Source organism: Aquarana catesbeiana, linkage group LG05, assembly GCF_042186555.1.
Source record: "Aquarana catesbeiana isolate 2022-GZ linkage group LG05, ASM4218655v1, whole genome shotgun sequence".
NCBI classification, from domain to species: Eukaryota; Metazoa; Chordata; class Amphibia; order Anura; family Ranidae; genus Aquarana; species Aquarana catesbeiana.
The window spans coordinates 485,773,122-485,791,826 of record NC_133328.1 but is presented as its reverse complement, the minus strand read 5'-3'; the positions used below and the strand labels follow the sequence as shown (position 1 = coordinate 485,791,826).

At 38.0% G+C, this 18,705-nt stretch overlaps 1 protein-coding gene across 2 annotated transcripts in view; it reads left to right on the top strand.

Annotated features, from left to right (window-relative positions):
* CDH2 (cadherin 2) overlaps positions 1 to 17,743 on the top strand; it is a 425,329-nt gene extending 407,586 nt beyond the window's left edge. For both annotated transcript variants that reach the window (XM_073631511.1, XM_073631512.1), the window contains exon 16: positions 16,338 to 17,743. In XM_073631511.1, the coding sequence (XP_073487612.1) occupies positions 16,338 to 16,544 (207 nt within the window). In that variant the 3' untranslated portion in view covers positions 16,545 to 17,743. The remainder of the gene's footprint in view (positions 1 to 16,337) is intronic.
* Positions 17,744 to 18,705: the final 962 nt, after the last annotated feature.

Sequence of the window (18,705 nt, the reverse complement as noted above, 5' to 3'; positions counted from 1 at the left end):
TCTAAACTGTAAAAAAAAAAAAAATCAGTGTTGTCCTCCAAAGTTTCCTTAAATAACATAGGTGAAAAGCCCTAGGGCTACCGCTGCGCTAAAACTAAACAATGTGGTAAAAATATCAAGAAAGCTGCTGGCATCAAAAAGTCCAGTACAAAAACTTCAAATACAGTGCAAATATCCAACAGAAGATGCAGCACTAATTAAACATGTATAAATGTGAATATTATTTAAAAAATAAATGAAAAAATACCAAAGTGAAAAAAAGAAAAACTATAGCAAGGTCCCATCAAAAAACAAGTCCATAAACAGTGTCCATCAAAATTAGCAAATAGAATTGCAGAAAAACGATTGTGACAAAATCTTGTAAAACGAACAAAAGTGCTTCCAATCACCACCCAAAGTGTGTAGATAACCTGCTTACCAGAAAGCGATGGCCACCGTAGCAGTCTCGCCCAGCCTTAGGGAAATCTGGTCTCCCTCAACCCTTTATGGAATATCCAAGACTCCCGCTGCTGCTGTAAGTACTCAAAGACACAAAGCAAAGAGAACTTCCATGGTGTAGTACGTTCGGTATTAAAATTTAATAAAAAATAGGTATTGCACTTACAAGAAAGAAGTCATCGATCAGCAAAAGAGCAGCCGAAGTTTGCGATATAACCATCGGTCTCACTCTACTTCCTATGTCGTACGCCCATCCACCATCTTGGAAGAAACGAACGTGATGACGTGTCGCTTTATGGTAAGCAGGTTATCTACACACTTTGGGTGGTGATTGGAAGCACTTTGGTTCGTTTTACAAGATTTTGTCACAATCGTTTTTCTGCAATTCTATTTGCTCATTTTGATGGACACGGTTTATGGACTTGTTTTTTGATGGGACCTTGCTTTAGTTTTTCTTTTTTTCACTTTGGTATTTTTTCATTTATTTTTGAAATGATATTCACATTTATACATGTTTAATTAGCACTGCATCTTCTGTTGGATATAACCTTAAATAACACCTTGGTTGCTATGCAAATATCAAGGAAATATAAAATATATAAAAATTTTAAAGACGGTGCTAACCCCTACTGGATATATAAAAAAAAAATTTTTGAAACAAAAAAAAAAAAAATATGAAAAAAATGGACAATAAATAAAAAAATTACACTAGTAAACATAAAATGAATAATAACACATCCTATATCAAATATACTGATGGTCGCTGATGTGTACCGCAGTCCAAGTGTGAATATCAATGTATATTTACCAATGCTTTGTTTGTACATCTTATTAGTTTAAGTGGTTAAATGAGTGGTTGAGTTTACTACCAACTGGGTGCTTATGGGAAAAACACAGCGGTGTTTGGAGGTATGCGAGCTACGACTGTTTCACTTTTATATATTTACACTCATATTATTAGACTTTGTACTGATCACTTACATTAAGGGACTTTACACTTATTAATTTGCGCCTTTTATGGATCTGATTATGTGCTTTAGCATTTTTGACATAGGATGTGTTATTATTAGTTTGATGTTTACTGTGGTCATTTTTTTTTATTTCTGTGCTATCCTAAGTCTGCAGTTTGACTATAGGGTTTACAAAGTTTGCAACAGGGTTGATTTACAAAAGGCAAAAAGGCTGCTGCACGTTACAAGTGATGTTTCCTCAGAGCTTAGTAAATATGGTGAAGCTCTGCTGAATTCCATCATCCAATCATGTGCAGGCAAAAATGCTACTTTTTTATCTTCATTGCATTTGATTGGCTATTCCTTTCAAAGTGATGTTGTGTCTCATGCAGTATGCTTTCCATACACAGTGCAACTCCCCTTGCAAAGTGAACAGCCTGTTTGCCTTTAGTAATTTAGTATAGCCTTTAGTATATTTAATCAATCCCAATATCTATTACAGTGTCCTCAGTTATGGCATCCTGGTGCAACAACTGAGGACAGTGTTTGATTTAAAGTGGACTTAATGTGGAAAAACAAATCAGTAAAAAAAAAATAATTTTTCATATAATTCCTGATTAGAAACTGCAGAGCACATCCACATGCGTGACAATGCCTGGGCACACACTCTTCTTCTAGCCTCCCAGAAGCCTATCAAGAGTTTGATAGGTACACACAACATTCTCCTGCCTCTAATCATTGGAGTTCTGGGAACTCTGTATTCTGCTCTTCTGATTCTGGAGGTTAGACATTCCAAACACCACACATCACAATCGTGAAGCTTATATATATAAAGAAAATTGTTCAATTTGTTTCTGAACCGACAAGATATAAACAACTAGTTATATTTAAAGGAGAAAATGTTAAATTAATGGTAGTATGTGATTGCCTATGTAGAGCAGTGTTTCTTTTTTCAGTCAAGGCACCCTTTAAAATTCCACACAGTCAAAACAAATAGATTTACATAATGCAGCAACATCCACACATGTAGGACACACGACATTTGAGGTGATTTACACCTTTGCATACTGGTACTGACTAGTATTCCGGTGTTTCTCTTCTCCCTCACTCAGCTAAAGTGACCCCAGTGCTGATGGAGAGCAGCAGGAAAATGGCAAATCAGGCACAAGTGGCGGTGCCTGACATCCTCTATATCAACCAATTACATCATTGATTGGTAGGATGCCGGCAGCTGGCCCCCACAGTGCCCAAGGTTGTAATGCTTTAAAAAAATAAAAATGTTTTTATAACAAAAGGGCAGGCTTGTTGACAATTTGTGGTCAGTCTGGGGCAATTTTTAGGCCTTTTTCCAAGGCACCCCTGAAGAAAACAGAAGGAACCCTGGTTGAAAAAGGCTGAGTTAGAGCATGATTTATAAAGTTTTTGTTTTCTTCCCTCTGGATCTACTGCAAATTTAGAATTGTTTTCTTGAACTTGATGGACATGTTATTTTCTAGCCTAATCTAACCTAACTATCTAAATTATCTTACAAATGGAAAAAAGTTGGCGCTTTATATCAACTAGGAAGAGATCCACCTGGCTAATTGCACGCCTTGATATAGCAAGAGAAACAACATTATTATAATATTGTGACTAAATGTAGTCCATGAAGTCTGTGAGTAAGCACTTGAAGGCAGCTTCCGTGGAGCGTTAAAAGCAAAACTCTGTGTGATGGAGGAGAAAGCAAAAGAAAGCGCCACTCTAAGTGCAGTATAAGATACAATTTATTTTAACACAGGATGTATGGTACTTACAAAAATATGTGACAGGTAAGCATTTCAACAAAGTAAGCCGTCCAGGGGGAATCCATAGGAGAGTCCAACGGGATGTCCAGCCGTGAGTCATTCCCACGTCTTTGCCTCTGACGGACTCAAGGCTGGACATCCCGTTTGACTCTCCTATGGATTCCCCCTGGATGGCTTACTTTGGTGAAATGCTTACCTGTCACATATTTTTGTGAGTACCATACATCCTGTGTTAAACTAAATTGTATCTTATACTGCACTTAGAGTGGCGCTTTCTTGTTCTTTTTTTCTCTATCTAAATTATCTTGCCTTTAGTCCATGCCCTTTTCAGTCTACAGTAACCATTCCCTGTTGTAAGGTCTATCTCAGAGAGAGAAAAGTTGTATAACAGAATAGCAAGACTCCGATTTAGACAATTTTACCCTGATTACTCTTAGAGCAGTACAATGTTAAAATGCTAACTCTGTTCCATTTAATGTAATATTATTGCATACCAGAGATTTCAGCATCACCACTTGGTCTTAAAAATATTTACATTTTAAAATATAATCTCGCATATTAGATAATCCATACAGTATATGTGAGTATCTACAGATGACATGGGAAAAGTATGCTTTATTTTCATTTCCTTGAAGTTTGGTAAGGCTTTAGATCTGTGCTGTAGCCAAGCCAGGGGAGCATAGATACTACTTGTAGGCCTCATGCACATTGGTTTATTGTAAATGCTGTTTCTCCTGACAGGGGAAAATCATCAGTAAAATGCTCCTAAGCTGCATTTTTTCAAAGGTTTATGTGCGTTTGGGTGTTTCTTTCATTGGCCATAATTTTAACTTATTCTGCCCACTGAAATGAATGAATGGTCAGGGGCTAAATGCACTTAGTGAATGCTCTTATGCCGAAAAGCTCCTCTCCTGGACATTATTCTTCTGCGTTCAGGAGAAGAAGGTTTAACTGCCTCTAAACTCTGCTGCTCCTAAACTCCTCTCAAAAGGCAATGGGGTTGATTTACAAAACAGGAGAGTGAAAAATCGGGTGCAGCTGTGTATGGTAGCCAATCAACTTCTAACGTCAGCTTGTTCAGTTAAGCTTTGACTGGAATTTGATTGGTTTTGTGCATGGACACGCTGGCTTTTATTGGGGAGTTTTTGGGGGCTTAGGAAAAGAATACCAAAAGCACAGTAGTGTGCATTAGGCCATATAGTTCAACACAAGTAATCATAGTGAAAATTTTGCAGGATGTAAACTTGAATCAGAAGGTGTGGCCAGCTTGTTGACACCAGAGCATAACAAAATTGAATAGACCGTGCAATGCTTATTTTAAAATAATGTAACTAGACCAATTTTGCCAGAATGCAAGTAATGTTAACAGTTATATTTTTTTAATCTGAAGTTTTTCTCATTCTATCTATGTTTGCTTATATTCATCTTCTCTGGGTTTGACACTTGACTTTCATCTAGGTCCTGACTAATAATCTGTGTGAACTCACTGACCTAGGCTTGTCTAACTTTCATCTCTAGCTTATCCTTTAGATTCTTTGTTGTTTGTTAACCTCTCAGTTCAGATGTTTCTGTGCCCTGAATATTACTGCAACAGCTACCTGACCTCCCTTTACCATCCAGCTCAACCTCAACTAATATACTGTCAGGCAATTTCAAATCACATCTGTCACAGTTCACCAGCTTGGCAAGTTTTTATAGCATAGTTTAAGATAGTCCAGGACCTGATCAGAATCCCCATTCAGAACAGGCGGCTTTGTTTCAAGTCTGTTAGAACATAGGACTGCCTAGTTTTACACACTTGCAGTTCTTCATTATTATTATTATTTTTTTTTTTATCTTCACCTTTTCATTTTTACCCAAGCGTATGGTAGTCATGCAATATTGGTTATTAGAGAGTTAATATGATAAAAAATTGTCCCAAAGATTTCAGTACTATAATAAAAATAAATTAAGGGTGATGTCTATTACCAGGTGTTCTTTATTCAGAGGAGAATGTTTAGTTCATTGCTTATGTGGAGCTTGTTCAAAATGCTTGGTATAGGTTTTATATTTGTTTTAAAAGAATACGCTCAGTAGTGTGCAGGGAAATAAAGTTAAATTTATTTACGGGTCACATTTTTTTTTACTTTATGAAAACACTCTTAACCAAAACTTCCAAACTCATATAATTGTCTCTAGCTCAGTTAACTGCTCAGGCTTTTAAGGTGTTCTAGCAAATGGCTGCCAGATAGTTGCTAGGCTGCCAGTTGGGATATGACATGATACCTGTATGGAACTTTCTGTTAAAGCGTCATTAAGCCCAAAAATGAAATGCAATACATTGCAGCTTAGCAATCATTAGATGTGGTGGCTGCTTTTCCCATCTGTTTTCACCCAGTCATCTAGCCAGTAACACACCTACTGTATTAGAGTGTCCCCACTCTGGATAAAAGAGCAAGAGATTGGACAGCAACGTTGTCAGTCTGGGGCAAGGGAAGTGTTAAGGCCTGTACACACGATCAGAAAATCAAGTAAAATTTCTTCCGATGAACGATCTGAAGATTTACGAATCGTTAGTATGGTGCTTTCGACAGCTAATTCCCAATTTTCAGACGACAAAAACTGGATGTGCAGGCTATAAAACTTTTGTTGTATGTAAACACAACATCCGATGTTCATTTAATTAGTACAATTTTCGTCTGAAAAAAATTGTAAGAGCAAGACTACGCATGCTCAGAAACGAAAGAGCACATACAAAACAATTTACCACATTACAGTACATCACTTCTGAATTTGAATTCGGTCGTACAAGAATTTCCATATGTGTAGTAACCTCTTCACTTTCAGTATGAGACTAGCATGCAACAGAAAACAAAAATGTGTCCGATAATCTGATCATGTGTACCCGGCTTTAGATGCAGTAGAATATTTATATACATTAACAAATTGAAGCTGAACTCCATCTAACACTTTTTAAGCAGTTACAGCAACAGTTGTTTTCCTTTTAGGATAAAGGTTTTACATAAACAAATAAAAGCTGACTATTGTCAGCACCCCTGTCAGTGGTAAATGGTTTGTCTCAACCCTTTAACTCATGGTTGTCATCTTATGGACTAAACGGGGCCTCAAATGTGGACCTGACATCACCAAAGAACTACACATAGGGGTTAATTTACTAAAGGTCAATGCACTGTGCACTTTGCAAAGTGCAGTTGCACTCTACAAGAGCTGTTGCTCCAAAACTTAGTAAATGAGCAAAAGCTCTGATGACTTCTATCATCCAATCATGTGCATGCAAAAATTCAGTTTTCTTTTTATTTTCCTTGCACAGGATTTGGTACTTTTTGCAAAGTGAAGTTTTACCTCATTTACTAAGCTCTGGAGCAACTGCACTTGCAGAGTGTAACTGCACTTTGCAAAGTACACAGCCTATTTGCCAAAATGTTTAATATATGTAATGCTTAAGAGTACTGTCAGAAACTTCAGCTCTAATAGAGGAAACAAGGGTCAGAGAGTGTGGACATGCTACATTTTTTGGCTGGGGACATACTGCAGAAGACAATATGAAACTGGTAACATGTTACATGAGGCTAGTAGAGATCAATGTTATGTCCCTAAATAAAGTTCCCACTAGAAACTTCTGAGATCCTACGGCCCTACAACGGATCCCAAAGGGTAGCAGGACGGTAACTGTTCTGTTGAAAAACAACAGACTTACATTTTTTAAATAATTTATTTTCCCCTTATTTTAGGGAAAAATAAAAGAAAGAAAACCTAAAAGAGAAAACGTAGGCAGCCACCACGTCTGCGAATTGATGAACTGCAATAAAATAATTTTTTGCTTTAGTTTTAATGCTGCATTAAGAATTGTGTAGGCACAAGGCATTGGGGGAGATTTACTAAAACTGGAGCACTCAGAATCTGGGGCAGCTGTGCATGGGAGCAAATCAGCTTCCTACTTCTAATTGTTCAATGAAGCTTTGACAATTTAACCTGGAAGCTGATTGGTTTCTACACAGTGCTGCACCAAATTGACTTGCACTCTTCAGGTTTAGTAAATAACCCCCATTGTTTTCCTGTGTTTGAAACACACCCCAAGTGCTAGTCATAAGATTCTCTTATACTTCAATGGTGCGTTGCAGATGACAGTTCTGACCGGTTTTGCTTTAGACACAGCAGGTCTCTGTTTAGATGTGCTTGCTTTGCAGGCAGAGCAGGTCAAATGCCATCATGCTTTTGAGCAGTACTGCATTGCTTTACCAAAGTCAGCATTTGATAACAAGCTCTGAAGGCTAAGCTCTTTATTTTAGTCTTGGTTAGAGTTAGAACCTCTGTCAAATATGTATTGCTATCTCTGAGCCCAACAGGGAGATCCGCCCTAACTTTCTGTGCTTTTGACACCAAAATAAGAAGTGCAGAAAATGGGCATCACCAGGACAGGCAAACACAGATGGAAATAAAAGCAGAGGTTCTAATCCTTTCCCTACTAAAAATAGCTTGTCTTGTTCCCAACAGCTACGGTTCCTCTGATGCCCTATCACCGGTACAGAGAATAAGTGGATATTTCTACATTAGGGACACAGACATCAACAAAATAAAAACCTAACAGAGGTTATTCAAACCCTTCCCCACTGTAAAAATAATAATAATAAAATAGGCTGGGGTAAGACTTTAAGAAGTAACCATGTCTGTTGCATTATCTTAGGGTATTAAACTACCTGTAGAGTAAAATGAGAAAGGTACATTTTAGACACCAGTGTACATTTTGATACCAGTGTAAACCTTTTAACTGTCAAAATGCCTGAGATACTTGAGTTTAAAAGCACCTTAGATCCAGACATAGCAATTCATACAGCTTTTTCTGTTAATATTATACTTTTGGAATTAAACGGGGGGGGGGGGGAGTTTTACAAACTATAGTGCAGTCTTTATAAGGTACATTAAATCTATAATTATTGTAAATGTACTATACATTTGTGTCTCTCAGACAAACTGTCTACACTATCCACTTGAGGAATTCATTTTGGCTTGCAAATAATAGTCTACCAGCTCTGCATTGTCTGTTAAATTCATTTATAAACCAAATTTAATAATAGTTAATTTTTATTTCCCTCACGTATCCCCCTTTCAGTTGGTGAGAATGGTTGAAATTCAATACCTTCATAATTACCAAGAGTTGTTTCAAATAGGATTAGTGTATAGAGCAGCCAAATTAAATCAATTATGTAAGTGCTTTATACACTTGTCTTGTGAAGCTTTTTAACAGTCAGTGAGTTGGCTTTCAAGTTATTCCAGAGTAGACAGAGCACATGATAATAGTGAAAAACATGTCCTCCTTGCTTTATATTTTAATGTTTTGTTCACTGCAATATTGCAATAATTAGATGCAGTATTCTGTTGATAAAAGCCTTCCAATCTCAAACATGCGCAACAATGATTTTTAAAACGAATAACTTATTGTCAGTCATTTGTCGTAAAAGTTCAGTCTGCCCCAAATTTTTATCCCACAGTTCAGAACATTTTAAGTCACTTAACAGTTTGGGCTGATGTCAATGAGCAAATGCACCTTGCTTTTGGCATCAGTTTGAGACACTTCTGAGATCATTCAAAATTCATTGATACGTGCATTTGATCTGCATTTGACCTCCCTCTGACCTGCTTTAAGCTGATTTTCTTTCCCATATAACAGTTCTGACACAAACAAAGGCCGCTTAACAATATCTCTTAATTCACTTAAAAACTTTTTATATCTCTCTGGGACTCCAGGGGCAAACCTGCTATCAAAGATGTTCAACTTACCCTGTTAGATTTGTTAGATATTATTTATACTGTACAGAATGCATAAGAAGAAATGGTAATATCCCAAGGTTGGTGGTAACAGCCAAAACTCCATCATGGGCAGCAACAGAGCTGGGAATTATGGACGATTCCTATGCTATTCCTATGTACACTAAAATCCAGTGAATGATTTCACCCATAACCCATTTGGGTGGAATTAATTATTTAAATATTTAAACTACTGGCCATTTCTAATAAATTGAGCAAATATAAGGCATGGATTGTAACCAGTAGCATTTGGATTTGATATCAGTTTTTGCTTCCCTAGTGTAAAATGAAACCCAGGAGCACAATGCTGCAGGTACAGAATGCAGGCATGATAGAAATTTTGCCGCAAAAGCAACATTCACAATTGCTCTTTTGTTAATCTCCACACTATCGAATGCCTAGATCAATTTCATAAGAAGGCGAGATCATGTCATACGTATATGGCCTAACACTGTTCTGTGAAGGATCTCTACTTGAACGCATACCATGATCATGATATAATACAGCTGTGGGAATATGATTGTGGATATGAATGTTTATTCATCCCTAACCATTTAACCTCCCTGGCGGTATGATTATTTCGGATTTTAGGTGCTGAGAGTGGTACAATTATTTTGCATGGAAATTTGGCGTTTTATATTGTAGGCCTATAATTCTTAACAATAACACACTTAAATCTGTCCAAACAAGAGTCTAGTAGATATCCCGGGTATGATGAAGTTTGAAACACAAAAACATAAATTATAATTTAATAAATAAATATAAATAATTAAAAAAAAAATAATATAATAATAATAAAATAAATTTCCCCACGATTCACTATTGCTCAATTCTGCAAATGTTCTAATTTACTATCGCTGTTTTCTAGCTGGTCTAAAGCCACTTTTGACATAGGGACACTTTTTGGTTGCTATGGACAATCTCCTGTTTCCAGGCAGAAAGAACAGTATATATAACATAAAACTGCATGCAGGGCATGGGCCAAAGCACTGGGGACAAAAGGGATGTGAAATAATTTCATACAGTACTGTAATCTGTAAGATTACAGTACTGTATGTGTTATGGTCTGTACATTTTTTTGAATTTGCCACCAGGCTCCGCCCCCATGCGTTGCGACGCTCGCAGGGAACGGAGCCTGGCACGGAGAAGCTTTGGAGGAGACAGAGCCCGCAGACACAGCGGGGGACATCGCAGGATCCTGGGGACAAGGTAAGTAACTCCGCACCAGGATCCTACAATGTAATCCCGAGTGTGGCTCGGGGTTACCGCTAATGGGACTGAAATTTAACCCCGAGCCACACTCGGGAATACCGTCAGGGAGGCTACAGGAAAATAATACACACAAATGTCTGTGAATTCATGCATGCACACATACACCTTATATGCCTTGTGTGAATGCTAAATTTATCTAGAAAAAAAAAACATTTGTTGAGTCTTTGAAACAATATGTTTTTTGTGCAGTTACTGCTAATATGCTTTGGTAAAATATCATGCCCTATTAAAGTCCATGCTTTTTTTTAAGCATGAATTTTCTTCCATCTCGTTATCTTTACATTTACAGGTAGTATTGATTTAATTTAGCTTTAGTCATAGGTCCACAGGTTAATGACTTGACCTTTAATTTTTTTGGGTCATATTGCATGTTGGCCCTAGAGGTACATAAAGTGAAATTTATACATTTTCATATCTTTAGACAAAGGTGGAGTGTTAGGACCTATTTCAGGATTTTATTGCTGTCTGTACCCCCATTGGGGTGATTTCCCCATGGTCCCATGGAGGTAAGGGGAATTGTCCCCATCTGGCCCTTGTTTGTATCCAGGTGAACTCCAAACAGCTATGGGCTGTTGAGTGTGAGTGTTGTAGTGATCAAACAATAGATGGCACCAAAGTAATAAAAGTGGCAGACAGTTGCAAGCACCACATCATGATTTATGATTTGGTGTCCTAGTAGCTACAACTGTCTGCTTTGCTCCATTTGGGACACAGACAATAATTAATATCCAAGATAGTGTAGGAACAGAAAGATACCACACCACACCACCAGCTCATCAGGTGAAGAGAAAAGGCTTAGGAGGAGTCACAGGCTGAGGCCTTGCACATTTCTCTTCATATGATGAGCTAATGGTGCGTGGCATCTTTTTTTCCTACATGCTCCATTGCTTCCTGGATTAACCTCCCTGGCGGTATGATTATTTCAGATTTTTGATGCTCAAAGCGGTACAATTTTTGCATGGAAATTTGGCGTTTTATATTGTAGGCCTGTAATTCTTAGGAATAACACACTTAAATCTGTCCAAACAAGAGTCTAGTAGACAGCCCGGGTATGATAAAGTTTTAAACATGAAATCATAAATTATAATATAATAAATAACTATAAGTAATTATAACAAATAATAATAATAAAAATGATTCAATAATTTAATCAAATCAAAAACACTGAAATTTGCTCAGTTACAAAATTGTCACTGTCATTACTTTCAGTGTTTGATGACAGATTTTCCCATGAATCACTATCACTCAATTCTGCAAATCATTCTAATTTATTATTGCTGTTTTCTAGCTGGTCTAAAACTGCTTTTGATGTAAAGGGACGATTTTGGTTGCTATGGACAATCTCCAGTTTCCAGGCAGAAAGAACAGTATTTATAATTTAAACCTGCATGCAGTGCACTGGACAAACCACTAGGGACAAAAAGGATGTGGAATTATTTAATACAGTAATGTAATCTGTAAGATTACAGTGTACTGTATGTATTGTGTGTGTTTCACTTTTTGAATTTGGCACCGTGCTCCGTTTCCGTGTGTCGCAAAGCTCGCAAGGAACGGAGCCCGGCGCTGCGATAGATCGAGCAGAGGACGGCTCGCACACACAGCGAAGAGACATCGCAGGATCCTGGGAACAACATAAGTAACTGTACCTGGATCCTGCGATGCGATCCTGAGTGTGGCCCGGGGTTACAGTTTTTGGTACTGAAAATCCACCCCGATCCATGCCCGGGAGTACCGCCAGGGAGGTTAAGCATTCCTGGATTAGACAGCCTACACTCAGTCAATACTGTGAGACACTGGACCTGTTTATTACTAGAACACCTTGAGCAGCATCACAAGTTCATTGCATGGTATTGTTAATACCCAAGAGAGGTTCTTGACATTTTCCATTCTTTTCTTGCCATCATTATCCTAAGATAGGGGTTTTTCCTCACCCCAGAGATATTTTACCACACTTCCTGTCCCACTGATCATTTAAGTAAGGGAAAATATCCCTAATTGATATAAAAACAAATCTGCCCCACAATGTCCAAAATTAAACATGTTTGACAGGGCCTCCACTTTGAAACATTTCTTACAACTTGACTTAAAAGGTTTTATTCTTTAAGGAGCTACAAAGCTGCTTAAAATAAAGTTGCAAAGTGCAAGCACCCTTAGCATCCAATTAAAATTTAGGTACAGAAATATAATATAAGCTCGCTCCCCTCACTACACGCAGAATCAGGCCTCGACCCCTACAACCCTGGCAAACAGATGACACTAAAATTCTCAAAAAACGTAGTCGCACTCTTAAGCGTCTATGGCACAAGACTAAGTCTCTCAAAGACTTCAACCAATACAAATCTGCCCTCCAAAAATGCTATTCTTTCCTCCACACTGCCAAGCAAACCTATTTTACAACTCTTATTAACACCTTTTCATTCAGTCCCCATAAACTCTTCTCTACCTTCAACTCTCTACTTTGTCCTCCACCGCCTCCACCCACTGATTTACTCACTGCCCAGGAAATCGCTAATCACTTCAAAAACAAAATTGATACAATCCGTGATGAAATCTCCATTCTACAGGTATCTTCCCCAGCTAAGACCCCATGTCAACAGGTACAACTGACACTCCCCCTATTCAAATCTGCTACTACAGATGAAGTTGCTAAACTCCTTTCTATCGCCCACCTAACCACCTGTCCCCTGGACCCTATTCCCTCTCGAATGCTACGGTCGCCCTCTGACTCCATCCTACACTCTCAAACCCACATCTTCAATCTCTCCCTCACCTCTGGCATCTTCCCCGATGCTCTAAAACATGCACTGGTCAGCCCCATACTCAAAAATCCGTCCTTGGACCCTACCAATCTTAACAACCTACGCCCTATCTCCTTGCTCCCCTTTTCCTCTAAACTCCTTGAACGCCTGGTTTACAACCAACTGAGTGACCACCTCATTAAAAACAACCTTCTTGATCCCCTTCAATCTGGATTTCGCCCTCAACACTCCACAGAAACTGCTCTTTTAAAACTCACAAATGACCTACTAACTACAAAAACCAACGGACACTATTCTGTACTCCTACTTCTGGATCTTTCAGCTGCCTTTGACAGGGTTGACCACCCCCTCCTCCTCAAAAAACGTTACTCCCTCGGTCTCCGTGACTGTGCTCTTCAGTGGCTCTCATCCTACCTATCCCAACGCACCTTCAGTGTCACTTACAATTCTACTTCCTCCAATCCTCTTCCCTTCTCTGTCGGGGTCCCCCAAGGTTCTATTCTTGGACCTCTTTTATTTTCAATCTACACCTCTTCCCTGGGTCAGCTGATAGCCTCTCACGGCTTTCAATATCATTTCTATGCTGATGACACACAAATCTATCTCTCCACCCCTCAACTCACTCCATCAGTCTCCTCACGCATCACTAACTTACTAACCGACATATCTGTATGGATGTCACACCACTTCCTCAAACTCAACTTGTCCAAAACCGAGCTTATAATATTTCCTCCCCCACGTGCCTCTTCCCCTGACTTCTCTGTCAAGAGCAATGGCAAAACCATCCACCCGTCCCCACATGTCAGGGTGCTAGGTGTTATCTTGGATTCTGAACTCTCCTTTCGGCCCCACATCCAATCACTTTCCAAAGCTTGCCGCCTCAACCTCCGCAACATCTCTAAACTACGTCCCTTTCTAACCAATGAAACCACAAAGCTCCTGATTCACTCCCTGGTTTTCTCTCGCCTTGACTACTGCAACTCACTCCTTATTGGTTTACCTTTAAACAGACTATCCCTCCTTCAGTCCATCATGAATGCTGCTGCCAGACTCATCCAACTTACAAACCGCTCAGTGTCTGCTACCCCTCTCTGCCAATCCCTCCATTGGCTACCACTCGCCCAACAAATTAAATTCAAAATACTAACAAAAAGTTACAAAGCCATCCACAACTCTGCCCCCAGCTACATCACTAACCTAGTCTCAAAATACCAACCTAATCGCCATCTCCGTTCCTCCCAAGACCTCCTGCTCTCTAGCTCCCTCATCACCTCCTCCCATATCCACCTCCAGGACTTCTCCCGAGCCTCGCCCATCCTCTGGAATCCCCTACCACAATCTGTCAGACTGTCTCCAAATTTATCCACTGAAAACTTTCCTCTTCAGGGAAGCCTATCCTGCCTCCATCTAACAACTGCACTATTTTCTCCATTAGCTCATCCCCCACAGCTATTACCCTTATGTATAACTTGACCCTCCCTCCTAGATTGTAAGCTCTAACGAGCAGGGCCCTCTGATTCCTCCTGTATTGAATTGTATTGTACTTGTACTGTCTGCCCTAATGTTGTAAAGCGCTGCGTAAACTGTCGGCGCTATATAAATCCTGTATAATAATAATAATAATGTAATACGCTAAACAAAGCTGAAAATGTATTCTTTTAATTTGCTAATCATCATTTTCCTTTGCACAGCCATACTAGTGAAGCCCATCTTTTGTAAGCTTAGAGGTTTCAGTGACTTTTTCATCAATCAATTTCAAAGTCAATTTCAAATGTCCTAATACTTGTTAATCTAAGTTAAATGAATTGTAATGAAATAGTGGTTGTCCTCTGTATGCTTTAACTTTCAAAATGTTTGTTATTTTACAAATTCCTAATTAGCACATATCATCCAATCTGTATGCTGTCCATGTCTTTCCTTCTTAGTGTCAACCCATCATCCTCCAGGGAAAATCATGTTGAATTATTTTCCTTTAAGTCATTAGATTTAGTGGCTTACAAAGTTCACACTCGTTCCACTGTGAAATATCTCTAAAATGCATCCCTTTCTCACTAAATTCTACCAACATTGTAATCCACTTATAAATTATATCTTGGTTGACAGCTATGCTATTCGGGCGCATGCAAAACTCTTTATTTAAAGATCCATCCTTCTAAAATATCCACCCTTCTAAACATGGCTCCAACTTCCCTTAAATTAGGAATGATATTCTTTTATTGCAAATACTGTGATCATATAGTCATATGATCCCTAATTAAATATTTATGTAATAAATATTTAATATTTTATCTCTCCTTTGGAATCATCTGATAAGTAGTAGTCTTCACCTTCAGAGCACAAGTGTAAAGGAATGTACAATTTTAAGTACAAAGATTTTTATTTTATTTTTCCACTTGAGGCATTCTTTTTTCATGTCTACAAACAATTTTTATAAACAGTTGTATAAAGCTGAACTCCATGCAAAAAGCAAAATACATAGATAAAATGCATACTGTATGTGGGAGATGTTTTATCTGCCAAAGGATCTGTATTTCTGTCCATCTAGTTTTGAGTTATTCACAGTTCTGTCACACAGCCCCATCCTGCCTGGCAGAGCAGGACATCTGTTTTTTTTTCTCTGCTGCAGTTAAGCAACGCTCACAGGTCTTGTCCCTCCCCCATCCTTTGACTGAACAGTGAAAAGAGAAGCAGCAGTCTGATGAACTCATCTCTCAGTCATTCTGCTCTCTCCTTCTACCAGCAAGTTCCTTCTTACCTCATGAGCATAACTGATTAAGTCCTTGTGCTGCTCCTTCCTCTCTTAGTCTAAATTATTTTAGTCTTTTGTGCAGAGGATTTTAGGGGGCTAAAACCAGGTAATTCAGGAACTTACATCCCTTACATTTAAATGTATTAATGAATACAGAACTACATTTGCTTGTGTTTTTTTGTTTATCTGCCTGAAGTTGAGCTTTATTAGCTATATTTTGAAGATACATATGCTTTATGCATTGTTACCCAGTATAGTGTTGTAAAGACAGCTCTATGATCCCAACTGACTAGTTTGCTGTCCCTTATTAATTTCATTAGAGGTTGTTTTGTCATCTCAAATGGTATTGCATTTTGTTGGAACAATTGAAACATGTAAATGTTACATTTTAATTTCCCCCCAGACACACAGTATTCCCATTCATTTATTGTGCATTTGCTATACACATGTGATATTAATGTTTGTGTAATAAAATATTTTTATATAATCTGTGATAAACAATTGGATTTTGTGAATAAATACATATGACGATGATTGAACATTATCACTTTCATAAAAGGTGTATTTTCTATTTTTACAGGGCCTGAAAGCAGCAGACAATGATCCCACTGCTCCACCTTATGACTCCCTCTTAGTTTTTGATTACGAAGGTAGCGGCTCCACTGCTGGATCTCTAAGCTCCCTGAACTCATCAAGTAGTGGTGGTGAACAAGATTATGATTACCTAAACGACTGGGGCCCTCGCTTCAAGAAACTAGCCGATATGTATGGTGGTGGAGATGACTGAACTTTGGATTGAACTTTCATTTTTGTGGACAGGAACAAACATTTGAACTGATATTCCCAAAAAGTGTAAAGAAGCTTGGCTTTAACTTTGTAGTCTACTAGCACAAGTGCTTGTTTGAAGGCTTTGGCATAGGCTGCAAACCAATTTGGGCTCAGTGGGAATATCAGTCATCCAATACTGTTTGGAAAAAAAATTGATTGAGCTCAGTTACACTTGAATTTTACAGTACAGAAGCACTGGGATTTTATGTGCCTTTTTGTACCTTTTTCAGATCGGATTTAGTTTTATGTTCAACGCTTTAATGGTACTGATTTCTGAAAGGGTGAAAAGACAAGGTATGTTGTGGGTGGGCTGGCATAAGTAAACAAGGATTTCTTTCATCACGCCTTTGTTTTCCTTTTTTTTTTCTTTTTATACATTGCATTGCTTATATAAAAATCTGAAATAGAGAACAAATTTCATTAGAATAACTCTATTAGATACAGAGAAAACCACGTGATTGACATGTACAGTGCATTATTTTAGCTCTTAGGCTTCTTTTCCCATTAAGTCTTGGATTTTTTTGCAGTCGGTTTCAGGAAAAGGGAGTTGTCATATCACCAGTTTCTAGAATAATTGAGAATTCTTTTTTTTTCTTTTGTAGCAGAATTGATTTTTTTTCTTTTCACAAGATAGGCACATTTTGGTCTTAATCAATGTACACTTTTTTGTTTTGGGTATTTTTTCACTTCACTGTAAAAATGATATGTGTACATAATGTTTTTTCAACATAGTCTATAAAGAAGTTTTCAAGCTTCGGAACATGTGTATGTATTATTTGGACTATGGATTCAGGTTTTTGCATGTTTATATCTTTTTTTTTTTCTTTATGGATAAAGTATTTACAAAAAACAGGTGACAAACACAATTACATTAAAGAAAACTGTAGATTCAGTACACCAGTTTATTTTTTCCAGTTACTTATTGGTTTGGGAGGGAGAAAACAAGAGTTCTTAGCACAAATGTTTTACATAATTTGTACCAAAAACAAAACCGATAGGGGCAAACTGGCATTGGTGGCACTACTAATACATGTTTGAGGGGACAGGCAGCTTTTAAACTGGAGGGACTTTGACAACGACTTTGCCTCTGTATTGTGTACCAGAATATAAATGATGCACCTCTGACCCCCACGTTCTGAATAAAATGCTAATTTTGGATCTGGTGACTGGTTTGAATTTTTTTTTCTTTTCCACTTGAACAATTTTGAATGCTGTGAAAAATCCCAAGATGCCTTGAGCTCAGTGAGAAAATAGAAAACTATACTGCACTAGCTCTCATAAGCTGTAGCTTACTCCTTCTGTTTTGTGCTAAAAAGAAATTTGATTTCCCTTTTGAATATTGAAGCGCAAAAGTGGATGGTGAATTTGAGTGGCTGAGGTGTTGCTTGGGGATCCACAGCTCAAATGTGGAGAAATTGAAGGATACAGTGCTCAGTCATTCATGTCCCAGAAAGAAGAAAAATCTAATGAAACCAGAGGAGCAGAGCTTGCATTTTACATAAGGTAACATATGACTGCATGGCTTGTAACTGGTAACAAACAAGAGCAAACCCATAACAGTAATTTATAGTAATTAAAACCTGTCTTTTCACTGAGGTGTGTGAAGAAAAACACAATATATTATGCAGTGTTGGGACTTGCATTTCCCTTTAGATCTTGAGGACATACTAGTCTCTCCTTTTTTTAATAATTGGTTTTCTAGTCATTAAGTGGCACTGTGTATCTCAGGGACAAAAGCAAGGGTACTTTACATTTGCCCTTTGATGTTAAGGAACTAAACAAGACAGAATTTAATGTTTTCTGGCTTAATGGTCAAAATATAATACTATTTACCTTGGATTTGCACTTTAAAAGCATATGTATGATTCACTTCTTAGTGTCCTTGGAAAATAATCAAAGAATGATCAATAAGCCACAGTTTATATTAGCCTGTAGTGATGATCATTATGTCGTAATGGAGAGCAGCACAAGGTTTGTGGAAGGCCCACATAGACATGTGCCTACAGCAGTAAGGTTTCAGAGGGTGGTGAAAGGTCTCTATTATTATTATATCCATTTATTTATTATGGAAGCCTGCAGACAAAAAATACGGATTTAGCTGTTTAGTTAAATGTATAGTA